Source organism: Crocodylus porosus, unplaced genomic scaffold (assembly GCF_001723895.1).
Source record: "Crocodylus porosus isolate Cpor-Errol unplaced genomic scaffold, CroPor_comp1, whole genome shotgun sequence".
NCBI classification, from domain to species: Eukaryota; Metazoa; Chordata; order Crocodylia; family Crocodylidae; genus Crocodylus; species Crocodylus porosus.
Window position 1 is genome coordinate 29,798,586 of NW_017728947.1, and position 27,783 is coordinate 29,826,368.

At 43.3% G+C, this 27,783-nt stretch overlaps 1 protein-coding gene across 3 annotated transcripts in view; it reads right to left on the reverse strand.

Annotated features, from left to right (window-relative positions):
• The window catches only part of NAV2 (neuron navigator 2), a 406,244-nt gene that overhangs the window by 234,068 nt on the left and 144,393 nt on the right, over positions 1–27,783 (reverse strand). For all 3 annotated transcript variants that reach the window (XM_019551622.1, XM_019551621.1, XM_019551619.1), the window contains exon 4: positions 8,080–8,152. In XM_019551622.1, the coding sequence (XP_019407167.1) occupies positions 8,080–8,152 (73 nt within the window). The remainder of the gene's footprint in view (positions 1–8,079; positions 8,153–27,783) is intronic.

Consider the following 27,783-nt stretch of genomic DNA (forward strand, 5'->3'; position numbering starts at 1 on the left):
GGGGCGGGGGGGGCCACAAATCAATGGCCCCACAGTGAGAAAGGGATTGGGGCTGGGGCTGGGACAGGCTGTACAACCTGGGGGCAGGGTGGCAGATCAACACCGCCACAGTGAGGGAGGGATTGGGGCTGGGGCGGGGGCAAGTGCTGCCAAGGGAGGAGGTGGGGCAGCTCACGCCACTGTGCACCACTGGTCTGGGAGCTGCTCATGTGGCAGCTTGTCCAGCAGCTCTCGCCGGTGCTCCCAGCACAGGAGGACATGGGGTGGGGGCATGTGGCCCAGAATCTGTGCAGGGCGGGCAGGTCTAGGGCTGCGCTGGACAGAAGGCAGAAGGCACTGGGAGCGTGGGCTATGCCCCCCTGCTCCTCACCCAGCCAGTGTGGGGCCAGTGCAAGACTGAGCCACCAAGCTGCCTCTGGACAAGCGGCACGCAGTGGCAGGAGCTGGTCTGGCCTCTCTACACCTAAAGGACAAGCAGCAGCTTCACCCTGGCTGAGTGACCAGTGGCAGGGCACAATGGCAGGGTGTGCCTCCAGATCGGGGCAGGGTAGGCAGTAGAGCAGGGTCTATGGGGGGCTGCAGTGAGTTTTTGGGTGGCACATGTGCCCCCTCCCATGCTTTGCTGCTGGCTGCCCAGCTGGGGAGAAGCTGCTGCTCATCTATGAGGTGTGGGGAGTCTGGGCCAGGTCCCGCTGTTGTACACTGCTTGTCTGCAGGCAGCACAGGGGCTCAGTCTCGAGCCAGCCCTACTCATGCTGGGCTAGTGGTGGGTGGGAAGAGTCCCTGCTTCCAGTGCCTTCCGCCTTTTGCCTGGCACAGCCCTGACCCTGACCACTCTGGGAAGATCCTGGGGCACATGCCCCCACCCTATGCCCTACCGGACCAGTGGCAGGAGTAGCAGTGAGAGCTGCTGAATAAGCTGCCACACAAGCAGCTCCCGTATTGAGAGCATGTAGCGGTGTGAACCACCCCACCCCCTCTTTGGCCAGGGCAATACTCTGGGCAGCAAGCCTCCGCTGCCTGGCTGTACTCTGTGGGGTGGGCAGAGCCAGGGCTGCACTCCAGATGGCTAGTGCCAGCCACAGACTGGTGCGCAGCCCTGGCTCTGCCTGTCCCACAGAGCATAGCCTGGCAGCGGGGGCGAGCCACCCAGAGCACAGCCCTGGCACCATCTGCCCTGCAGAGCACAGCCCGGCAGCAGGCAGCTGGGGCTAGCCTCTCAGAGTGCATCCCGGCCCAGCCTGCCCCACACAGATCCAGGGGCACATGCCCACTCCCATGCCCTCCCAAACCAGTGGTGTACAACAGCACACAGTGGTGGGAGCCCCCCTCCCCAAGTCCCAGCTGGGCAGTTTGTCCCAGCCCTAACCCCCTCCCTTGCTGTGGGGATGTTGATCTGTCCCCCACCCCCATGTCCTTTCCCTCCCCACCCCGCCCACCACAACAGACTTACCAGCTAGAGGCAGCTGTGTCTGGCATCAAGGACTGCTGCCTGTTTAGTCTATGGCCGAATCTCCGAAGCAGTGCTGAATCTTTGGATCTGATTCAGCCAAATCAAATCAGGACAATGATTCAATTCACCAGATCAAATTACTGTCCCTCCAAATCGGCCGAATCTGAAGTGAATACTTGCTGCTTAGCACAGGCCTACTGACTGTATGTCTAAAGGCAAAGCAGTAGTCAAAAAAGTAGACAAAAGTTGTCCCATATGTGTGTGGAAAGTTCCCTTTATTAAACTTATACCCTTGGGAAGGGACTGTATTTTTGCACAGTGTGTAGCATAGTGTGGTTCTGGTCCAGAACTAGGGATTCTAGGAGCTATCACTTGTACAAATATGCAGATGGCAGAACCCATTTATTTAATCAGAGCTGTACTACACTAGATAGTGCCAAATTATTTCAGTACATTGTCAAATGCAAATTCTGCTTTGTCCTGGTAAACCTCTCCATAATAGTTAGGTTGTTTATAAAAAAGAAATTCAAGTTTTAGAGTCCCAGAGAGGGATTCAGTTTATATTTCCACTCTGAAGGGATTATAAACTTCTACTTCTTTTGAGGGATTTGCAAAGGGAGCATATAAAATTATATGTGACCCAAGTGGATCTTGGCAACCAGCATAGAAACATTTTACTGCAAGGGTGGGCAAAATAGGTGGGCAATTCTATCCAGCCCATGGGGCCCCTAAAATTTAGAAAATTAATTATTATCTCCTCCTGGCTGTTTGTCAAAGATGACAAGGTCCCAGCGACAGCAGGACCCAGGAGAAGCCGGCGGCAGAACCCAGAAGCACTGCACCATGGGGTTCTGGCCATGCAGCCGGGAACCGTACACTGCTGGCCAGGCCAGGCTGACTCCTGTAGCACGTTGTTCCCAGATGCGTGGCCAGGACCGCATAGCACAGCAGGAGCCAGCTGGGAACCATGGGGGCCAGGCCAGGCCAGCTCCTACTGTGTCTTTCAGTTCTAGCCATTCAGCCGGGAACTGCATGCTGCCAGAATGACCAATGGGGGCACATCCACACAAGCGCACACATTCCTCTTGCAGCATCTCAAAACCCTTTGAAATGCTGCAATAGACACATGTGGGAATGAGAAAACATTTCCCATGCTGAAAATGTGTACCCACACACCCCCTTGCATCACCATACACATGCATCCATACCCCCCATGCACACCCCATACTCCTTCACACATCCCAGCCACATTCCCCCTCCACACACACCAAAACCCCCCATCTACCCTCCCCCCAAACACTCACAGCCCCCCAGATATCCCATACTCACCCACAAATCCATACATACCCACAGCCCCACAACACACACTCTCCCCCAAACCCCACATACACACATACCACACATACCCCCCCCACAAACCCTGTACCCACCCACCCATACTCTTCCATTCCCCCCTACAATATACAAAAGTAAGACTTCATTTTAAGCTATTGTGCAATCACCTCTATGTGCACTACACAAATACATATAAATCAGGAAAAAATATTTCTTGAAATCAGATTAATGTATGTTGCTTGATTTTTAGACTATAATTTGTTTCTTCCCCAGTTCTACGATGGCAAACTCCCTAGCCAAAAGAAGTACTTTCAGGGGCAAGGGGAGAGACTTCTGGTGGCAAAGGTCAGGTGTTAGGAGGCTTGACTTCCAGTTCCAAGATGGAACCAAGGGGCAGGGCACCTGTCAAGGGGCAGGGCTACCCTTGTGGCTTTCAACACCTCACCAAAACTTGTTAAGCGGCCCTCCAGCTGAAATAATTGCCCACACCTACCTAACTGGCTGGCTTGGTAATGGCACTGTTTAATGCAGGTGTTCTCAAACTGTGGGTTGCAACCCCCTGGCAACTTAAAAGGCGGCTGCAAATTCTCTTCCCTCCCTAGAAGTGGTGACACAGAGAACGGGGCCGACACCGCCATTGAGCACTCTGTGTCACCGCCATGCACTGTGCCCACTTCCCCACAGCCAAGTCTGGGCTGCTGGCGGCTGGGAACACACCTGCCCTCCACTCGTCTACCGGCCAGACTTGGATGTGGGGAAGTGGCAAGCAACACATGGTGGCCGCATGGAGTGCTCAATGGCAGTGGGGCCCTGAGCCGCACACCACCACTTCCAGGGAGGGAAGAGAAGTTTGCAACCCTCTTGTCATGGTATCAAAAAGTTTGCGAACCCCTGGTTTAATGGGTTCCATGTCCTTTCTGCTTTTTTTTTTTTTTTAAATAACATCCTCATTTTCCATGATAGTTAATGAGTGTGTCCCAGAGTAGGATTTTAAACAATATGGCATTTAAGACTCAAAATTTCAGTCTATGGAATATGTTGCATTTTTCTATTAACAGTTAATCTTTCAAAGTAGCAGCCATTACTAGTATCCCCCTCTAACTCCCGTGGGATAGGCACTGCTATATCTTTGGGAACAGAGAAGTCATGCTATGAAAGGCATCAGTAAATAGTGAGATCACAAGGTACTCCCAGCAGGACATGAGTTATCTGGTAGGAGTGGCTTACAGGTATCTATGACGTGATTTGTTTGCCCTAGATATGTTACTCTGCAAACTTTGCACACTAAGTTTTCTTCGGGCCTCAGTCACTATCTGTCAGAAATTATGAAGCATGCTAACAAATTCACACAAGGTGAAACAAAGATAGTAATATGTATGTGTCTTATCAAGGTCAAGAATTAGTGTTAATTATAGAACGGCAGACAGGTTTACATTTTCTCTTTGGTTATTGCAGTGCTTCCACTGTAGATTTATTAGGCCAAATCCCCTAATTTACCCATCATGGATGGGGAGCCCCATTGATTTCAGGGGAGCTACACAGACAAGTCAGCCAGTCAGTATTTGATCAGCATGGATCCTGGTTTTCTCTGATTTAAAAAAAATCCCCAATTTTCAGTGGAAAAAGTAACCCCAAATCCACATTGTTCCATGATTTAAATGAAATGCCACTAATATGTAGACATATATATAGTGTTGTTTCATTTTAGTCACAAAAAATGTGGATTTGGGGTTACTTTTTTAACCATAAACTGGAGATTTTTTTAAATTCAGAGAAAACCAGAGTCCTTGTTGATCAGTTAACCTAAAGCTCCTTTTGGGAGGATAAAAAATTATGTCTGAATCCAAATTAAGGCATTAAGTAGGAAAGGATTGTTTATGTTGAGCCAACTGTTCTAGAATCACCTGAGAACATCCCATGTATTAATGACTCATTCATGGGTGGATCCAGGATTTTGTCATTTGCACTGCAAAGGTGGCTGCATCCCTTGCTCTCACCCCCACCACAAACACCAGGTCAGGCAGACTGCATTGTATAAATTGCAGTGAGGGACTTTTTTAAGGTCCCTCAATCAGGTAAAAATTTTCCTTCCCCCTTCCCTTTCCCTCCATGTTCAACAGTACATTTCTATCTCTAGTCAGCTAGAGATAGTGGCAATAGCAGGTGCGTTCCTTTTCCCCCGAGTCTTCTCCTGGGCTGGCAGAGAAAACAGAGGGACCAGACAGGGACCAGAGAGGACCCGCCCATTGCTGCCTCTGTCCCTGGCTGAGCTCGGCTCTGCACAGACCCCAACTGGAGCAGGCAGAAGCAGCTTTGTAACTCCCCGCTTCTCCCCCATGGGACAACCTAAGACAGCACCAGTGATGTGTAGGGGTGTGGGGGAGAAGGAGATGTGCCATTGAGCATGGAGGGGAAGGGAAGGGGGTTTCTTACTTACTTTGAGGATTTAAAATAAAAATGTCCCTGGCCACTTCTCCCATCGTATGTTCAACTGAAATGGCATTCATCTGGCACCATTCCACCCCTACTCCCAATCCACCCCTGGACCCACTGCCTTGTTTTCTGCAATTATATACAGCGTTAAACCTACATTTTAAAGTGCCACTGCAATGGGGGAGAGCATCACCCAGTTTTCTCTGACTGCAAGTGAAAGAGAGGGTGTCTGGGAGTCAAACAAGGGAGTCATTCAGATCTTTCCAAATCTCCAAAAGATCACTGTTGCTTTGAAGCATTAGAAAGCAAAGAGAAGATAGGATATCCTAGCTTACACCAGTACTCTAACCTCTTTGCAGTATCTGCAAGGCTGAGACGTGTTATATGAACAGTGCAACACTTGACAGCCATTTATATTTAGTGTAATGCTATACCTTTGTTAAGATACTTGAACTTATAGTACATGCATAATATTTACATACATAACAATGTTTCCAGTGTAGGCTATCTATTTTAGCGGTGTCATTTATTTGCAGCAGGAGATGGTGTGTTTCAACTAAGCTACAGGGGTCATCATCCATAAAAATCTTCTGCTCCCAGGCAGAACCTAGTAAGCCTGAAGTGCTGTGAATAGAAACTGTTCAGTAGCAAACACTGAAATGAGCAGTATTATATTAAATATGACTTAATAAATACAGGAGGAAGGAATTATTTGAGGCATCTACTACCTCACTGAAAATCCATGCTATGAAACAGGAAATAATCTGTAAGCATTTAACTGGCAATGAGAATGTTTTCACTATAGCATCATTTATCTTTTTACCAGTTAGCCTGCAAGGTACTACCCAGCCTTCAGCATTTATGTTAAAGATCTTCCCTTCAACCAAAACCAGTTGTCCTTCTTCACCCTCAGGGTGCCAAATGGTATCTGTTCTTTTACAGATAATAATCTTTTCCTAAAGGGAAATTCTTCTCACATACATATTAAATGTAAAGTGCATGCCTCACATTATCAGCCTACTTGGCAATATAGTATAACCCAAAACGGATGAACTCTTATCCATCAACTAACTAGATTTTCTTACTTAAATATCTATGGGTAGCAGGAAGGGGAATACTCTGAGAAACCATCAAGCACTGAACTTCAGGCATAACAAACCAGTTAGTCTTTTACTAAGAGTGTGAGACAGCTAGAAACCACATACAATTATCTCTTTGGCATGAAGAGCTGGGATTCCCCAATGCTGTGCTTACAGTCAGGAGCTCCCAGCTGCTGGCAACAAGGCAGAGAAAGCCAAGACAGAAAGCCTTTCCTCTTCTAACTGAAAGGGCTTGTTGATCTTATATTTATGAACGTGTCAGTTCACCTGATCAGACAGGCTTTCATATCTACTGTGTTTTTATGTATGTTGGCAAGAGCTCAGAGAAAGAAATCTTAGCTTTATACCCAGGTAAATCAATTCTCCAAATGGAAGAAAAAATATGCACGATTTGCAAAATGTCCAGCTTCTCAAATCACATTTGACAACAAAGTCAAGAAATCAAACCCACAAAGTATTCTCACCTGAACTTGCAAATCCAATTACTTGTTCTGAGAAATACTGAGGAAGGTGTAACATAATATATTGAGAGTCAGAGTTAACTGCCACTTCCTCAGATTGCTGGCACTCAACTGCTTTTCCAAACATACTTAAGCCAAAGTATGTGAAATCAAGTGCTGAATTAGACTTAAAAGCCTATTAAATTTTGTTTGATCCCTTTTGAACACTCATTAGTTCTATGCCTTCTTAACAGGAGTGGGAGAGAGAACGAGAGAGAATACACTACGTAACAACGAGATCATGAAGGGACTTCTCAGTTTGGAGAGTGAATAGCTACTCATATAACACCACTGATGACTGGTAGACTTAATAGAAGGCCTGATTCAATTTACGTTTTACTGTTACACAAATTTAGAGGCATATTTTAAAAATCTACCTAAAGAAAATGAAAAAGCAGAAACTCTCCTTTGCATAAAACAGAACGAAAAAATAAACAATGAGGAACTAGTGCTATCTCTCAATAAGGAACACAATATATTCAGATGTACAGTACAAAACACTTTTTAAAGAAATACAGTTGGTGATTCTACTACAAACAGAAATACTAAAAACTATTTTTAAACAAAGAAGATAGCTTAACCTGCTAAATCTGTGTTTCCCCACAGTTCAAAAATATTTGGATGAAGTCTTCAGGTTCAGGCCCATTTCTAGTTTAAAAAATCGCTGTTATACGAAGTGTTTATAATTAGTTTTAATTTTAAATTCTAAACACTGATTCATCAGCACAATTGATGACGCAGCTTGTTATTAATGTGGCAAAAAATATAGGTTATGATCCTATGAGTACAGATGTACAAGACTTGATCTACTACAGGAGGACAACTTCACTTGCCTAATTTTGCAACATGTGTTTACAAGACACAGCCATATATGGGGTTTTTTTGTTTCTTTATATCTATAATTTTCACATGCTACCATATTTAGGATATAATTTGCCTTTGTCATGACCATAGCCATATAATTTTTGTTTTCCACAGTGTAATTTGTAGAGCTCAGTTGCAATATTTCTGATCTTGCCTTTTTTTAGAAAGTTTAGAAGTCCTAAACTTCTCGCCATTTATTTGTACAATTAATTAGTCAACTGTACTTAGCCTAGACTTATATTATACTCACCTTTTACAGAGATATGGTAAAAACATAGGGAAAAAAAACAGAAGCACAAGTTAAAGTCATTTGTATTAGTCATAGTTTCGTATTTTATCTCCAGTGTAAAGCCCCTCATTATAAAGTACATTTGCTAACGACAGATTGACTCACCTTCTGCTGAAAGACCCTGTATGTTAATTCCCTTGGCAGCCAAGAAACTCAGGCATGCATCTATGTTTTCAATCTAAGCAAGAAAAGAGACAAAAGAATATGCATTGTAGTAAATGTTTGCTTTCAATTTATTGCATGCAACCTTTGTATCACAGGAATAGCTTCTTTGTTCATTGCTCTGGAAAGACATTTTTAATGCTGGAACCATAACAACATGAAAACTAAGTTACTTAGGTGATCAATATTGTGTTGGTCATAGCACAGTATTGTTTGTACTTGCATGAGGCGGGTTATTTAATATTTTAACCCTGAAAGATGATCGCTGCATGTTGGTAAAGGGTCAAAAATAACATGCAGGGTTTTTATCCTACGACGATCGTAACAACCACAATACTGAAAATAAACACAGATGCCAAATTTGCTTGTGGAGAAGAAATATTATCGCTTGCTCTTAAGCAGGCAGCTGGCAGAAGTTTCCAGCCACAGAGGCAGTAAAATATAAGAACAGTAACTAGAAACCTCAGTTAGAATCCAGAAAATGTTTACTCACAAAATTCTCTAGATGTCAGAAATGAAAGACTATTGAAGGATGCAGTGGCTTCTCATTGTGGAGTAAATCCTGCCTCTTTAGTGGGTTCACCATCAAAGAGCAGGATTTTATTTGGCCCCCACACAGGACATGCACAGCCAGCTCTATGGGGATTCCCCACATACTGTTTGGGGTCAGGAGAAGGGAGGGACAGCACCTACTTTGCTTGCCCCTACTTCCTGACAGGTACCTGCTAGAATTGCAAAGATTACTTTACGGGGCTGACATAGCTGCAGTGAAGATACTCTATTTCTGCCCTAGGGTCCAAGAAAATAGAATTCATACCTGGCCTTTTGTCCTCTGGAAATCACCAGCTCCAAATTAATTTACTTAATGTTGGTGAGAACATTTGTAAAATAAATATAGCGTAGGTGTTGAGCATGAAAAATGGTCCGAAGCTACCCAACTCAGTCCCTGCTAAAATCAAAGGTAAGCCTTCCACTGATTTCACTAGGGGCAGAGTTAATGATGAGGTACTACAAAAAAAAAAATCTCATTCTTACTCAATTTGCAGTAGGATCTCTTACCCCAAGGAGTGCTGTACAAACAGGAACAACAACACAGTAGCTGCCCCAGGAAAATTCATAGCTTAGGTTTATCCTAAGATACAACAGGTGACAACAAATGGGTGTGGGAGGATAAGGCAGCATAAACAGTAATTTTGCATAATGAAGGTAGGCTCAGCTCAGCACCTGTCTGGCCACTGTCAGGCTTTACAGCAGAGTTAATTCACATGGAGGGATTTCTATGAAGTTTTTTTTTTCCCCACACAAAAGACCCTGGTGTAGAATTCAGTCTTTATTTTTGCATTTCTCACACTATGAGAAATCATCAAATAGCAATAGAACCGTGCATCTTAATTAAAGCAATCACTATTCTAGTAGACAATAAATAAGTTAATAATATAAAATACTATCCATGCTCAAAGATAGAGCAAATATTGGTCCTTATTGCACCCCAGAGATGTAGTATTACCTCTGTCTTACTGCAGTATTACCCAACAGAAGTGGGTAATACCTGTCACTTCCTCCAACTGCAGTTCTTATATTTTAAAACAAATAAATTATGCCTTTTTATCAGGATATTAACCTACTAGGATTGACCACAGAGCCTTTCCCAGATATTAGCTAGATATATTTTTCCTGTCTGCTAATGAAAGAACAGATTCTATGATTCTCAGATCTTAATGCCCATACCAAGGTCCAGTCCTCAAATATGTCCCTTTAAGTCACAGCATTTCCCTCTTCGATTCTCAATGATTCTCTTGGCTTTCACCATAGTTCCTTTGCTAAGGTGGATTTTCTTTGAAAATTAAGCATCTAAATCCTGCCTAAGTTCTGTGTAGGTGCATACAGAACCAATATGGACCTAGCCCAACCTGGCTTCCTTCTTCCACAATCTTATCCTATACTTGCTGCTCTCTTTTTTTGCCTTATATTTCTTCTCCCTTCAGACAGGGTAAATTGTAGCAGTATGCTTTATTTCTATAGCAGGCTTCTCACACAGCCAGCTTCCCCTTAAGACCAAGTGCCCACAGCCCTTCTTCCTGCTCTATGTGGTATTCTCCAAACTGACTTCCCCAGAGCACATTCATTCATTTCAGCTTCTGATCCAGACATTGTCACTCCAGGACTCCCCCGTGACCGAACTCTAAACAGCCTTTTTACATACTGAGCACCACAGACACCTGAGTAAAATACCTAGCCCCTGTTCCAACTCAACTGCACATCCTCCATCAGGACTTGACATCCTGACATGACCATGACTTGGAACATCCTTTAAATGGGGTAGAGCACCCTGTTATAAAGGCTGCAAGGAGAAGTTTACATAGCCATTATAATACACAGAGAAAATGAGATAATGGATTAGAATGGGATTGCTCAAACCCTGGCCTACAGGCCAGATCCAGCCTACAGCCCTATGTCAACCAGGCCATAGGACTTGCCCCAGGTCTGGAAATTTGACAGCAGAAAAGTGGTGGCACTGTTCCCCCACCACAAACTTTTTAGACCTGTGGGGACCCCCAGGCTCTTTATACTGGATCAGACCACCAGACCCCAGGGCCAAATCCTTACACCATCCCCTAGGAGCCAAACCAAGTGTGGCAGAGGCCAGGAGGGAGCAGAGTCAGGCCCCCAGGCCCATCCCCATGTGCTGGGCAGGAGGGGGCCATGCTGGGTCCCAGGGCCTGTTCCGTGAGCACTGCACATGGAGGGGGGCAGTGTTGGGTCCCGGAGTCCAGTCCTAACATGCAAAGCTCAAACTGACCCACAGACCGGCCCCACCCCACACATCTGGCTCCCAGGGCCAAAAGGTTGAGCACTACTGAATTCGAATTTTACCGTATATGGAAAGGTGGACAGCATGGGAAAAAAGATGGAATGCAAGAAGATGGTAACAGTCAAGAAATCATAAGAAACCAAGTACTGTGAAGACAAGGAAATAGCTGTCCCACATGAAAGAAGAAGGAAGCCATCATGAAATAAAAGACTGGTGACAAAAGGATGCAGAGGAGGTTCTTATGCCAGGAAATAAAACACAGTGATAAGATTTCATTGTTAATATACAATAGAAAGGGACTTGGAAAATACAATAGAAACGCCAAGATGTTGCAAGGATGTGTAACTAATATTATTTGTATGGATCCATAGGTACATGTGGTGATTTACAAATGGGAAAGGTGCCTGGAAATATAATATGAAAGTTGAGCAATTAATTTTAGTGTGTGGGAAAAGAAAGAAGGAAAAGGTTTAAAGAATTTAAAGGAAATTGTAATATAGAACGTGGGGGTAGATCAACTGAAAGCTAGAGTTGGGAGTACCCAAAGTATTTCTCATGGAATAATTACTTAGTGCTCTACATAAAATGAATTTGTGGTGTCAGTCTAGTTCTAATATAAAAAAGAGAGGTAGTTAGCCAGGCAGTGAACAGGGTAGACTTATAGACTAACTGATTCTTTCTACTATGTCTTCTTATAGGAAGGTGTTTAGATTCCATTTAGCAATCACTCAAGTGTCAAGGGAGGTGCCAGATACTGGATGGGCTTACAGATTGCTCCTACAGCAGGTCACAATGGAAATCATCTTGGTTGGGTATTTGAGGAGACCTCTCTGAAACTGTCCACACTTTTCTAAAAATTAGAAGAGAGGAGGCAATTGAAATGTTTATATTTCAAATAGTGTTTGGTATATAAATAATTATATAACTTATGATGAAACTAAGCCAAAATTTTTTTTTACCTTTCAACGGCATCAAAAACCATGAGGATTACTTATATAGACAGGTCTCCTAACACTGCAAACAGTCCACTAATTTGATCTGTAAAAGGAAGCCTCAAAGGCAGGATTCAGTGCACAATCTGTATTGTATCAACATTAATACACAACGAAAACTAACGACCTTATTTTCTCAAACACAACACGCCACCCACCTCCATTCCTGAATATAATATATGCCCTGTTTTTGAAAGGTAGAATGAAGACAAAAAGATTTTGCCACAGTTATGACTGCATAGAGCACAGACAGAGCCTAAGGTTCATCTGACTCGCAGGCCCTTTCCCACTTCTTAAACGCTGTAACCCTAGCTGCTACTGAAAACTGGTCTCCATATGTAGATCTATGATTTTGAAAAGAGCTAGAATCCCTAAGGTTGTGAAATAGGAAGATAGAGTCTAGGAGAAGCTAGCAGACAGCAAAATTGAACTAAGAAAGGTTAGCTTGATTAGCCGAACGTCAAGATCATTAAAAAGGTGAGACAATCATTAACACACCTGGAATGAAGAACAATTAAGTCAACTGACTCCCTCAGCTGCCTAACTAGTAATGCAACAGCTGCTGTACCGTGAAGCAGGAATCAATGCAGATTGCTTCTATCCCAGGCAGAAAATCAGCAACCTTGCTTAAAACATGCACCCTGGTTTGGGGGGCTGATTTTGGGGGGAAAGTGTTCCTTGTATGTGAGAAAATACAGTATTAATTGTCTGTGTATACCTTCTACTAGCAAGTTAGTTTGGGTTCAGAATATGAGTATACCATGAAAACATTATGAAAATGAGAAAAATACTTGATTTTAGTAATTTTTTTTCCTACATCCTACAGACAGAGTAAATACAGTCTGTTATGAAAACTGTGATGGTATCACTTTTCTAGCTAGGACAATAAACTCCATGTAAATTATCTATGCAAAAATGTGGTGCTACTTCAGCTAGAAACATCTTATTGCACGTACAACAGTGGTAATGCAAAGGATTCTGAAGAGGCCTAATAACAAAAGCACCTAGACATAAATGTCTGGGGGGCTGAACTGAAGTTTCGAAGTAGATCGCAACTGAGTACCAGCTTGTAAAGAGACAGAGGCCTAATAACAATGCACTGTGCACTGAACACACAGCTGCCTTCTTTTACTATTCAAAAACAAGCAGACACTGAAGCTCTAAGAGCCTTTTCTGAGCCAAGCCCACATATTGTTTAAGCCCTTAAAGCAGACGTGAGAAGGTTGCTGATTTGCTAAAGGGGAGTGTATATTTTATTTTCTTTTTTTTTTGCTGTGCGTCATGACTGGCTCTTGGCAGGCAGTTCTGATTTCTCTTTTCCTCTGCCTCCTGCAGCAAGTAACATGAACACAGCAGAGGCAGAGGACAGAGAGATTTCTGAAACAACCCACCTCTCCATAAATATAGGGGAAATTTTTGTAGGCACAGAGGAGAAGGTACATAAACCAGGAAAAGTTATGTAAACCAGGGCATGGTCATCCACAATGATTCTCAACATATTTTTGGAATTACTTACTATTTAAAATGAGCAGGTACAGACAGATCAAGTATCCAGATGAGAACAGTGTTCCCTGCTCCCTTCTTCACTATAGGACCCGTGAGTGTTGTGTTGTTAAAACCTCTGAAGCTATTCATTTTTACAAGGACATGAAGCACAGTAAATGATGGTGTGGTACAAAGCAGGTTGTGTAGTAACAGTCCCACTACATGCAGGACATCTATTTGTTTTAACAAGTCCTACAACTAAACAAGAATTAAAAGTACTGCTGATTCTAATTGTGAAAGGGCCTGCCCCTATATGGGAAGTTTTGCTTCCAAAACTGTTAGTGGGACAGGCAGTGAAATAAAGAAACTCTACTGTTTCCAGATGAAACGTACCCACATAGAGAAGACTTACAAATAGGAACTTGGGAAAATGTATGGAACTCAGACAAATTATTCAGGGCTTAGGGTTTGGGGACAGGAAGGAGAGTTGAGCTGGCGGTTCTAACTATTTTAAATTTAAGCTTCTTTAAAAAAAATCAGGCTTCTTTTTAAAAATACTTTTTAATTCAAGTTGTTCCAGTTGAGGCATATGGTGGTTAACTTCTTCCTCTACAAAGTTCACTTCATACAAAGCAATCCTACATTTGAGTCCTTCCTCATGTTCTCATCTTCTCCTGAATGAAGCAGCAATGCTTCTTTTCACACCCAAGAAAGGACTTTAATATTCTTCATTAGGCTACTCCCTCTCTCCACTCTAAGTGAGGTAGGTAGCCTGTCTTATTTTAATGTCAGAATTAAGATTCTGTTCAGACTCACTAGTATAGGAAATAACTCGTATGGCTCTATTCTGCATTCTAGCTGCTCTACACTGTTCCACTGACACAGAAGAATGGGGAAACTCAGTTTAACTGCTTGCCTGAGAACCCCCAGACTTAAACGCTAGGGACAGACATTACACATCAACTAGTTTAAGTGATCAGAAACTGATTTAAACCTGCAACAGAGCAGATGTTTAGTGCATATAAACCAGTTTGAAAATGGCTGAAACCGGTTTGAGATAAACCTGGTTGAATGCAGTATCAGACTGAACTGATTTGGGTAAAACCGGTTTATGCAGTGTCTGTTCCAGACCCCTTGCTGGCTTAAGATAAACCAGACTCCCCCAGCATCCCAGCATGCTCTCTGGGCTCGGTGGGGATCTCTGCTCTACAGCAAGGCTGGCTCCTCCCCTCTGCTCCCTGGCTGGAGCTCAGCAGAGATTTGCAGGCACCGAGTATTTGCCTGCTCCCCGCTTCCCTCACCATTCCCTGCTAAGCAGGGATCCCCCATCCCCTCTGCCTTACACAGACACACAGCATTAGCTATCAGACCACATGGTGGGTATATCAGTGCTGTGGCAGACAGCAGTGTTGGTTTAGGGCTGTTTGGAGCTAATCAACAGCTCAGCTGGTAATGTCCCTCCATTCCTTCTTTATTTAAGAAAAGCTTGAACTAATTTGAGATGCTGTTTGTTTTCTGATGGGGTGATAAACACTCCTAACAGAGCTGATAAATGCTCTGTTATTAAGGGGCGGGGGGACGACCCCCCCCAATCCTGCCGGGGCTTGGCCATGTCTGCCTCAGCTCAACCCTGTGCAAGGGAAGGAAGGGCTGCTCTAGCACCCCCCAGCTTCTAGCCTGAGCCACTGCAGGCATGTGCTTGTATTTCTGGAATGAAAAGGGAATGTCTATCCACCTTCAAATCGGTTCAAGCTTCAGGGTTACTAGGAATAACAGTCACAAATTGTTAGAGAGAAGGTTCAGGCTGGACATCAGTAGACATTACTTTACAGCGAGGGCTCCCAAGTGAGGTGGTACTCTCTCCTACCTTGGGTGTCTTCAAGAGGAGGCTGGACAGATATTTGGGTGGCGTGATATGATCCCAGCACCAATTCCTGCCTGGGGCAGGGGGTCAGACCTGATGATTTGTTTAGGTCCTTTCCGTAGGTCCCAACTATGATACTATGATACTAAACTGCAAAGATTGAATCAATTCAGGGTCAGGCTTTTTGAATGTCTGCCACTAGCCAAAGGAACCTCTGATTAGACACAGCAGGAGGAGAAATGGTCCTGGCTAGAATATCCTGTGACTCAGCAACCCCTAGGTACCAAAACTCCCTAATGGAGCAGTGGGCATCCTGAAGTAATTTGGATCAGCCATCAGGTCCCTCAGTTACTCTGGGGTCTGACACATGCAGGGATGGCCCAAGAAACACGTGCACAAAGCTGATAAAAGTTATGTTTGGCATGATCCTCATTATGCACTTATATACCTTTTGAACAACATATGCTTTTCCATACAAAGTAGAGGCTGATTCACCAATCTTACTTTAAATTAGTACAATTTCATTTTTGAGTTCATCCTCTGTGCTATGTATCTTCCTAGTCTTACAACTCAATTCTAAAATAAAATCTTAATTTATGTAACTCACCCTCCAAAGAGGAACAAACTGCATATTTATGGTACGTACAAACATTCAGAGAGGTTGGGGGAGGGTTAGATTGGGTTAAAAATAGCCACCCAATCTAATGTAAATTGGAGTTGGGGGGAGGGGAGCAGCAGCTTTGTAGGGGAGGTTTGGTGGGATCGGGGGAGTTTGGCAGGATAGGAAGGAGGAGATTTCTGTACCTAAGATAGTCTAGATAGTGTGACAGGCAGTGAAATAAATGTTAGGATAGTCTGTACCTACATGTTAGGATAGCCTATACTTAGCCTTGAGGATCAGCCCCCTGACCCTCCTACTCCAAAATGAACAACTCCTCCAGTGAATGAACTGCCTGCTACTCCCTCCTGCCGCTCTCCTTACCCTAACTTATTTCCATCAACTCCCAGCACCAGAGGGTTTAGCGGGCTTGCAGGAGGGTGAGCTAGCTTGTCTGCTGGGAGGGGGGTTGTTCATCTGGGGTTGTGGGGGGGAGCCACAGAGTTAAAAATAGCCCAGCACCAGGGGTTTGGGGGGTAGGAAAAGCACATGCCAGAGCTGGGACCAGTAGACAGGCTTTCCAAGACCCGGAGCTGTGCTTTGAACATGTACAGAAATTTAGTTAGACTGGTCCTGCCATACCTGAAGTTAGACTACTTCAAAGATACAGTTAACTTAGGTTGGGTCATCCATTTTTTTTGACAGATCTAAGCATCCTAGAACTTCTGTAGTTTGCACTTAGATCGACCTAACTGAGGATCTAAGTGCAAGGTCTGTACCTGGGTTAACTAAGTTAGATCAGGTGGCCATTTTAACACGATCTAACCTCCCCCTAACCTAGTCTTGAAGGTCTGCCTCCCCACTAAGGCAAGAATAAACAGTACAACAGTTGCACAGATCTTTCCAGCCACACATTTCAAAATGTTTTATAAAGGCGTGTAAGCATTATCATTCCCTTCCTCTTCCTGCTAACTGAGGTATACAGGAATGAAGTGACTTCCTTGAATTCCTGCCTAAGTCAGGGATAACAAGCTTTTCTGATTCTTATCTCTGCTCATTCCACCATAAATCCCCCAAATCTATAGCACAGCATTATTCTTGTTCTTTCAAAGGTGTGTTAGGAAAAACTATGCACTTCTAATAACTTTCAACACAAATAGCCACAGAAGTTTTTGCACTTGTCACGTTAGGGTAATCTTAGTTTCTGGTCTGGTCTGTGCTATCAGGAAAAAAACAGGAAACATGGCCATAACCTCTAGAAGCACATGGTATTACAAAGCCCTGCAAACATGTAAATAAAGATCCATAAAAGGGCACAGATATATGTTGATGGCTGACTGACTATATTTGACATAAGCTTGGATATGGAAATTCCCCACAGTACACACAGCTCTGCCAAGTCAAACAAAGCAGGGTAAGTTAAACTGTAAATTGTGTTGCCCTTGTCATAAGATGAGATACTCCCTAAAAAAACTAGGAATCAAGCTATAACTGTAGTTTTTTCCCCTTAAAAAATTCTAGAAAATATATGTTATAGTGCAAGGCCTGTATCCCCAATTTTGTACAGCAATAGGCATGTGGCTTCTATGGAATGCTTCTCCAAAAGAATATTTTTTTAAATTTTAAACCAAGTTGCAATGTCTTCAATTTCACAGTTTGATATAGTATTAAGTTACCAGCTTTCTCAGGTTGTCCCTTGTCAGGATAGAAACTTCAACAGAAAAAAATAAATATCAATTTCAGAAGAAATTTTATAACCCTTCTATATCATATAACAACAAGAATTGACTACACACCCAGCAAAAAGACAAGAAAAGATCCCACATTCTCATTTATGCACTGCAACCTATTTCTTTAAGTAAAAAAAAGTTTGAAAGCACAGTTCAATGCTCAATATTGTTCTTTTATTATATTAAAAAGGCGTGAAAATCTTACATTATTACACTGGCAATCCTTATAACAAGTGCCTTCTTTAGCAGTATACATACCATCGTATGTACATTTTTGCAACCTAATTGGCCAACTTTATATAGCCCAATTCATATTTCAATGGGGCTGTCTTGCAAACTAAGATGACAGGATATTATCACCACACTGACAAATCTATAGAGTTGTTGGAACATTTTCACAGAATAAAGATATCAACATGATGATGCCTGAAGCTAGCCTTTGTTTTTAAAACCGGTTACAAAAAAGGAGGCATCTATAAAAATTCCCAACCCTACTTCTGTGAGCACAGGGAATAGGCCCTTCCTTGCCTGTCACATGGCTTTGGCATGCTAAAATTTAAGATGTGGTAACTTAGACATAACTGCTTTTAATAAATATTCAGAGGAAAAAAGGTAATGACTAGGAATCTAGGTTTTCTGTTCACCATGGAAAAACGTGGTAAAACCCAGATTGTCTCATTTTAAGAAAATAAGTAATCATCCAAGTATTCAAACCATACAAAGAGGTGCTGCAAGTTTAATCACATTAAAAATCGATAAGTCCTCAGATAGGAGACTATGGCTTTATGCTAATGAGGCAACCGAACTAGCACATAGGATACCTAGGAGGAATATTTAAAACAGATACAAGGCCTAAGGATATAACACGCAAGCTGCCTACCTGGTCATTACTGTAAATCATAATATGCATAGCACTAAGTCCCTGTCAATATTTAATTTTCTTTTTCTACTAACATATCTGCAGCTGCACACACAACATCCCAAACAGATATAAAAATACGTGCAGTAAGAACAGCTGAGAAAGCTCTGATTCACTGTGTCCAAGTCTCTAATCACTTCAAAGAGCATTTAAAGGTCATCCTTTTATTCAGGATGGTCCCTGGCAACCCTAGGTGACTCAGAAGACTCACCAATCCTTTCTATTCTTTTTCTTTAAATAGGTCAAATGAAAATGGTCTCTTTCCTTCACATGTAAACTCTGATGTCTTAATGCCCAATCCTCCAGCAGGGCGATGATAAATATCCTCAGCACTGACCATAAGAAGAACACTCACAGCTTGCATCCATGTCAATAGAAAATGTGATGAAATTTTCTATGGAAAACAAATTTGATCAAAAGTATCCATATTTTGGGGAAAAAAAGTTTATTGAAAATTCTTGTTTCTTTTGAAATTTTGGAATGTTTTGAAATAGAAAGCTGAACAAGACAAAACATTTTTGGTTTTCTTGATAATCAAAACCTTTTAAATAATAAAATCAAACATATTTCAGGGTTTTTTTTCACTGAAAACTTTAAATATGTCCTTAGTGAAATCTTAATGTTTTATCCAAGTTTTCATAGTTTAATCTCTTTTTCTGGCCGTCTATGCACAGCACATTTTTGCAATCATGCCTCATAAAAAAGATGCTTGATCTTTTAATTGGGTTAATATACTTTGAACTGCTCATACTGGTCACATAATTATGAAAATGATTTATTAAAACACTGACATGCTTGTCAACTGGAAGATGCATCACCAGACTTCCTGCTCCTGGAGGGGCATTCAAGTGCTTTTGGGTTCAACTTAGTGTTTAATGGATATTTTTTCCTAACCCATGAACTTTATACTACTGGCACCAAGTTAGGTTTATGTGGAAGGAGGCAGGTGCTGCTCTGTATTCTGACTGGATTCAGGAGGAGTAATTTTCTGGCAGAGCTACAGCAGCTTTCCCATATGACAGAAGCTGTCCTAGAAAAAGGACATTTTCTGCCATAAGACCCAGACCAGCTGCTCCATTGCAACAGGAGCTCTGTTGACAGAAGGTATCTTCTGGTGCCAGACCATGTTCACACCAGAAGTTTTAATAAAAGTTACATTGACTACCAGGCGTGATCTTTTCTCGCCACTAGATAATAAAGCAAAGCCAGCAGAATTTACTATTTTAGACAAGATTTACATTTCTGCGTAAGTGTGACTTAGAACAGGAATAGCAGAACAGACGTCGGATTTTCCACATTACAAAGTTCTTCAGTCATAGCTTTGTTAGCTAGGGGTGTGAAAAGTACAACAAAACCCAGGAGTGGACATAGCTCTATAGCAGAAGGTGGCTTTTACTGGCAAAGCTTCTGTTTGGGGAAGCAGGTATGGTCCCAGAGGCAGAAAGTCTACTTTTGCCAACAGCACTGCACTTACACAAGAAGTATAGCTATGCACTCAGCAGCTCCTATACTGCAGAAAGCTCATAACTGAATAGCTAAGCTGCATTGGTTATAGCTGTTCCTGTCAACATATCATTTTCATGACATTGCATGTTCGACCCCTGTGTTGTCCGTTGGTCAGCTGAAGACAAAGGGTCATGAGACACTCACATGGACATTCCAGCATTTGAGTAATAATCTTAGTCATGACAACAAAAGCCACACTGTGAATATGTCCGTCTTTTTTGGCTTTTCCTTTCCAAAAAAAAAAAGGTATAGCTATCACCATGTTCTGTGAGCTGCCCCTCTTCCGTACATCTGGTGTTACTAAGTACACTGACGTCGATCTTAAATTATGCACGTTCTCTGGCTGTAAGTGCTGTCTTTCACTGTGGTAGGTCAATATTAGGGTTGTCCATCAAGGTGCAGATGCTCTAGGTTGCAAACTTCATTACCCAATTTGGGCTGCAGATAGAGTGATCCGGCTGAACACAATTTTCCAGTCACTCGCCCATCACTGTAGAACATGCCATTGAAGCAATACGCCCACTCCTGTCTTCTTTTAACATAGGATTGACATTGTGCATCAGCAACCACATAGTACTTTGCAGGAAAGAAACCTTAATCTGACAAGGAAAACCTAGATAACTGGAGGTTTCTACTGTACTGCAGGCTTCACCCCCACTTTGCAGCCACTGTGAAGTATTTTTTCTTCATCTGCCTGCTCCACCATTGAGGAAATTTACTTCTACTTTTGGATCACTCTTAGTCTGGAAACCTCACTCTCGACCCTGCCACCATAGGTAGGACACTCCCAGGAATACAAGGCTCCAGATAGAAAAATTCACAAGATTATTGGAATCACGCGGGCTTCTCTATCACATCAAGGTTATAATCCTTGGGTGGAAGCAAAAACAGCAAAGAACAATTTATTTGTCATCAACCTGATTCAAGTGGGCCTTTCTCAAATAAATAATCAGTATTCCTCAGCCTTTGTAGTCTATGTAAAAAATATTTTTCACAGAACTTTAGTGTCTCAAAAAGAATGGGAAGAGGATAACTTCTAAAGCAGCAAGAACTGGTTATTAGATGCAATATTTTATACCCTCAAATACTAACTAAAGTAATGAAGTCTCCAAATGAACTTGAATGTCTAAAAATATTTCAAAAGTCAAGCAAATGGATACAGCAAAGACTTAAAATGACTAAATAAAATTTTCCTCTGAAAAACATTTTTCTGGAATGTTGTTTTGAGACTTTTTTATTAATATTATTAAATTATTAAAATAATTGACCATAGAAGGGTTCCTTTCAAACAAGGAGCAGCATGATGGACCATATTCTCATCTGGTACAAAGTGGCATGCCAGCTGATGATTTAGCTCAAGCTTGCTCTTAAATATAAATGGGTTAGATGAAGCCTTATGATCAGTTCAGTGTAAGGGCCAATTCGTAGCTGCTCCATTCCAAGGACAGCTCTAGAAGGGTCACACCTTGGAAGCACAGTGCCTCTATATAGATTTTGCAAGAAAGTCATAAGGTCTGTGGATCTTGGCACATATTCAATTTATGCCCTTCCAAATGTATGGATTTTTGTGCAGTAGCAAAGCTGGGACATAACAGGAGCAGGCACACAGGTTCCATGTTCCCATGCACTGCTCACACTCACCGCTAGAGAGACACTGAACAGATAGTCTAGTGCAGTCCTTCCCAAACTTTTCCTGAGCATGACCCCATTTATGACTCCATTTTCTCAGCAGGACCGTATATTTTCAGCATGGCCGTTCACTCCCAACTTGGAGCCCCCCACCCCCAGGTGCCCCTCACTCCTGGTCCACATCCCTCTGGCCCCGCTAGTGCCCCTCACTCCCAATCCTCAGCCCCCCACTCTCCTCAGGTGCCCCAGGCCAGGGCCCACAACCCTCTCCCCACACCCCAGCAGCATCTGAGCCCCAGCTTCCACCCATAGGAAGTAGCAGCTGCTGAGGCTAGAGTGTTGAGCCTGGCTCCCTGCCCTCCTGCCCCTGTCCCCTCCCCTGTGGGTGGCATGGCCAGAGCGGAGCCTGTGGGGTTGGCTGGGAGGAGGATGCAGGCTGCCTGCTGCAGGCTTGGGGTTCCCTGCCCTGCTGTCCTTCCCCTGGGCCTCTATAGTCCAGCAGGTGGGACCTGATGTGGGAGAAAGTGCTGTGTTACGACCCTATCCATTAAAGTTATGAGCCTATTTGGACTTATGACCCACAATTCAGGAACCCCTGGTCTCACGTGCCTTGCTTTGTTGATTCCAGAGAACAACACAGAGAAAAGCACTGCCCCTGGGTCACAGAGAAAACCAAGATGTGGAGGGGCCAGGGGGGAGGGTGGTTCCTGGGGAAAACAGACACTGAAGGGCAGGCAGACTTGTTGGAGAAAGTGAGGCTCGGGTGGAAAAGTGAGACTTGGTGGGGAGGGAGGGAAGAGGGGGGAGCATATGTTGGTAGCAGGCCCCCACACTGCTCTTCCTTTGGGCAGAACCCTAGTCCCTGGGTACAATGTATGAAGAACCAATGGGCCAGTTTACAGTTCACTGGGATAATTAAGGGTTAATTCTTGCCTCCAAAGCAGTGATTGAGGGCAGGGAGCAGTGCATTCTGGGACCCTGGAGGACAGCTATGTCTCCATAAAACAGGCACATTTGATATTCCCAAGGTATCACCTCCCAGAGATGAGCCTCAGGTGAAAGACCACAACTTTGCAACGCTTGGCCTGCACTTGCAATGTCACAAATGGCTTGAACATATGCCTGCTTACACTTTGGGGCCTTGTAAATGCATTTGAAACAGCACACACTGGACAAGTGCCAAGGCCTTGTGAAAGGCAAGGGCCTATTCGTTACCTCTGTGTGTGTGTTTGTGCGCACATGTATTCATTCCTATTACCTGTGTGTATCTGTGCGCATGCATGCACATTCATTCACTGGGGGCTCCACCTGTTTCTACTTACTTGTTGAGCTGGGACAATATCAACTGTACATTCCCTGCTCTTCCTTCTGTATCTAGACCCAGTACTCTGGTTCAGCACAGTCACAGCAGTCACCAGAATTGCTGCTGTACAATTCACTCAAAATGAGAAAGACAGATTTGAGACTTATAAAATAATACTAGCTAAAACCATTAGAAAAATATGTCCTGGATGCATATCACTGTATCTCTCAAGAAAGACCAACTAGTTAAAAAAAAAAAACAACTAAATACACTCACATAGTTATAGTACATGACCAGAAGCTTGAAAGCAAAGATCCACAAAGGGACTTTCTAACAAAGGTGAAGGTAAATTTATTTTATCTGCATAATCCTTTGTCACAAGTATGACTCACTTGTGTATTTGAATGTGGAGAGCTTAGTGCTAGGTGTACTATAGGGACATATTTAAATAGAGACAGAAACCTAGGTGGCAGGAGAAGCAGTTGTGTAAACACTGTTAGCTATTAAATCACCAACTTGACAGAGAAATTTGTCACATTCTTGTTTAGTATGAGCAAGGCACACTAGACTATCTGCTCAGTGTCATGCAATTTCATGAAACTTCATGAAGTATTTCACCATGCATTTTTTATGGGTGAAGACAACAGGGGTTTTGTTCAGAAAGCAAAGCCACTATGAGGAAGTGAGAAAACAGGAGCTGAACTATGCAGACATGATCAGGTATCTCTTTCTTTCAACATATGCATTAAAATTATATTATTCAGAACCATTTTATTTTGGACACATACAAAGCTTTTGATATAGCTATAGCTGAGAAAGGGAATGAATGAATTAACCCCAAATACAGGGTGGAATAAATTAGAGTTACAATCTAACTGGTTCATCAATGGTTCTTAAGCCTTCCTTGGCCTGCAAGATGATACGAAAAATGCTGTCATAAATGTCAAGAAAAAATAACATTGTGTATCTCACTTCAATAAAAAAGGAACAAAATGTATAGTTAAGGTTCCGTCCCTAATTCACTCTATGCACAATTTAGTTTGAACACAATTTCCACTTCCAAGACCAAATTCAGCTATGGCAAAAGCCCATGCAAAAGCTGAAGTTAATAGAGTGTGCTGTGCCTCCAGGGGTCTTAAAAGCAGACAATTATACATATTGGATATACTCTAGAATCTAGGCACAATAAGGTAAATTAAGGACAGTCTCCCATCTCTGACTTCCCTTTTTCTTTGTGTTTATGCTGCAGCCTTATCACCAGGAATCCTGGTTTTCTTTGTTTAAAAATCCAAAAGTTTCTGATTAAAAAATCCAAAATCCAAATTTTTTCTGTGATAAAAATGCCACCATATATATATAAAATATATAGTTGAACACAATGCTCTACTGATATATTTACAATTGTAAAGCAATTTGGAAGCGTACCAGTACCTCAATCATTACAATAGAATAAATTCTAAATACCTATATATTTTGGCATTTGATTTTGTTTTCTTTGTCATAGAAAATCAGAGCTTTCCCTGCCCCTATTGCTCACAAGGACATGGATCCAGCTGTAGCTGTCCCCACCTCCACTGCTTTGTGTTGCTGAGCAGCCCTAATATGCTGGTGCCCTGCCCCTGCCCATGTCATTGCCCCTCACTCCCAGGGACCCCCGGTTGTGGGACCTGGTGGCTGCATCCTGCCTGCTCTCTGCCTCATGGGTGCCAGCTGGAGCCAGCCACCAGCACTCAAGCTCCAGCCGCCATGCGCAGGAGGTGGTGGATGCTGTAGCTGGGAGCAGAGCCCAAGCTCCTTTCCCCCACCTGCAGGTAGCGTAGCCAGAGCAGACCCAAACAGAGTAGGTGTGGGGAGGATGCAGGCTGCCCTCTACAGCCCAGCGGGATGGCAGAAAGGCAGAGTGGGGTGGCAAGACTCTTGCAGCAGTCATACCACCAGTAGCACAAGGAGTACTGGACTTGAGGTTGAGTGGGCGGGGCATGCTACCCTCACCTCCTGCTACCAGCCACTTGTGCACCCTGGGAGGGAGGTGAGATGGGGGGCAGCATGGGCCACCTGAGGGGAGCAGCAGCTGTGGTTGGGCTATGGCAGCAGGGTACAGCTGTGGCCCAGCACATGAGCAGCTGGCAGCGGGAGGAGGTGAGGGCAGTGGGCACCCCCCATTTCTGTTACTTCTCGTGCTGCTGGTAGCACAGCTGGCACAGGGGTCCCGGCAGTGGCATCAGAGTCTTGCCTCCCGCTCTGCCCTCCCATGCTGACTTCCTCTGCCCGGGCTTCATGCCCACTGTGAGCACAGAAATCTAAGGGGGCATGTGCCCCTCCCTCCCACTCCCCATCAGCCTGTCAGTCTACAAAGAGAAACCGCGGTTTTCTGCAGTTTTTTCCTTTAAAGGAGAAAATCTGCATTTTTCTGTAGAAATGGAAAACCTGGATCCCTGCTTATCACCATATGAAAACCTGGAATTGTTCTCTTTAATGAATTTTCCTTGTTTCATTTTTCTGTTTGTTTTAAAAAATACATAGTCATGCAATAACAGTTTAGCTACTAAATCTTATTCACTTTCATGAAGGCATAAATATTTCACCTACAGCTCATACTAGCTGCTGCTGGGAGGCAGGTGTTCCACCCTAACTTCCCCAACCCCTCCCAGGTGAGTACCCAAATCACCAAGCTGGAGAGTCGTTCTCATTCTTTAGCTCTCTGACTCAGGAACAATTTGAGTCTTCTTTACATACAGAGAACAGCTCCAACAGAAGAAGTACTGAGTGTCCCAACACAGAATACCCTACAGTTGTACGGTAAGGAATTTGCCCATGGTTAGAAACTTCAAGCAGAAGATTTATTGTAACAAATCCTGACAATCCAGATAAAAACTTACTGAGGAACAGGGTAAAGGAAGAATAAAGTTAAGAAAAACCAAGACACCAAATTTCCCTGTACTGGATTCATAGGTTCATACATGTTAGGGGCTGGAAGGGACCTTACAAGATTATTGGGTCCAGTCCCCCTGCACTTGGGCAGGAAAGACTGCTGGGATCAGATGACCCCAGCAAGATGGGCATCAGGATGCTTTTTGAAGATTGCCAGGGTGGGTGACTGTACCACCTGTGGAGGAAGCCTGTTCCAGACCCTCGGCACTCAACTCGTAAAGAAGTTTTTCATTATGTCCAGTCTGAAGCAATCTTCAGTCAGTTTGTGCCCATTGTTTCCTGTCTTCCCCTGGAGTCCCTTGGTGATCAGATGCTCCCCCAGGCCCTGATGTACATCCCTAATGTACTAATAGGCTGCCACCAAGTCCCCTCTGAGTCTTCTCTTCTCCAGGCTGAGAAGAAAGTTCTTAATAAAACCCACTTTACACATTATTGGGTAGAATAATAAAGCCGTGTGTGAATATTTACAAAGAGAAAGGGAAGAAAGTAGTTTTTAACCAGGCAACCTGAATCTGGTTGACAGTGCAAGCCATGCCCCTGAGTGAAAAACCATTCCCAAGTATCCCCCCTTTGTCAGTGGCGAGATGCAGAACTCATGAGCATTGCAGCTGTGATTTTCACAGGCACCTTCTGCTCTTTCCAAGTAAGGGTCAACAGGAGAGAGGCCTTTATGTTAGGCACCTGCTCTGATCAAGACAGATTCAGACTGCCTTAAAATAATTCAATGCTAGACTTTCCCAAACTCAGTATCTAGCCAAGTGTCTCCACATGCAGTACAGTCTGGCACTGATCCAGGCAATGTTTTCCCTCTAAACTAACATACAGCTGTGCTGAAACATACTATGCTAAAGCCAAGGGATGCCCGCCTGTTACTATAGGAACCCCAAACACAGGAGACATTCAGACACTCTGACGCACAGATAAAAACTTCCTGGGGCACAGAATAAAGGAAAAATAACATTTAACAAAAACCAAGACACCAAACAATCTCACAGAAGGATTATTTTTAAATACATAATTGTATTTAGTCATGAATTATGTTTCTGAAAACTTGTATGACTGGAATGCATAGAGGAAAACACATTTGCATTGCTTTTAATCTCTTCTGTACCACTCTCCAAAATGACAGTTTATTCCTGAGCAGCAGAACCCTTTACATTTGGTGGTTTAACATGTGTACTTTGGTTCCTACAAACTATAAGGGGCTGTGGGCAGTCATACTCATCTAAATTACAATGGGGGGGTATAAAAGTGACGCAGTTTCAAGGATCAAGTTCCAAAGGAATGCCTGAAAATAAAGACAGTGTGAGAATCAACTAGGCGGCTTGGCAGTATTTCTCTGAGAGAGCCTGAATGTAATTTCCATTCTGAACACCAGATTCAATCCTGCTGTTATTCTTCAGACCATACTCTCAAGATTTATATCAGGGCTGAACTGGCAAAATGTGGGGGGCAGCATGCTTAGCATTAGGTAATAGCATTTAACAGCAGTGTCTGCAGTCAACTGAGAAATATAATGGTGTGAACTCTACCATCTTCCTGTGCTGGGTGGTAGTAATCTGGGTGCTGGCAATGGAAAACTGAATAGGTTGAGTTTTCAGGCCTCCAACCCTCACAACAATTATTTTTAAAAGATATAGAAGGGAAGCTAAGGACCTAAAGTCTAAATTCTTGACAGTTCCTAACTCATCCTTTTTAGTTATTTCAGGGTTAAGGCAAAAAGGTAGCTGCTCATTTACTTAAAGATATTACATACATAAGAAGACAGGGTAGATCTGCACCTTATAGACTAACTGAAGTGCACGTATGTGTGTACACACACACACACACACACACACACACACACACACACGAGTCCATTTTATTTGGCTGAGTGTG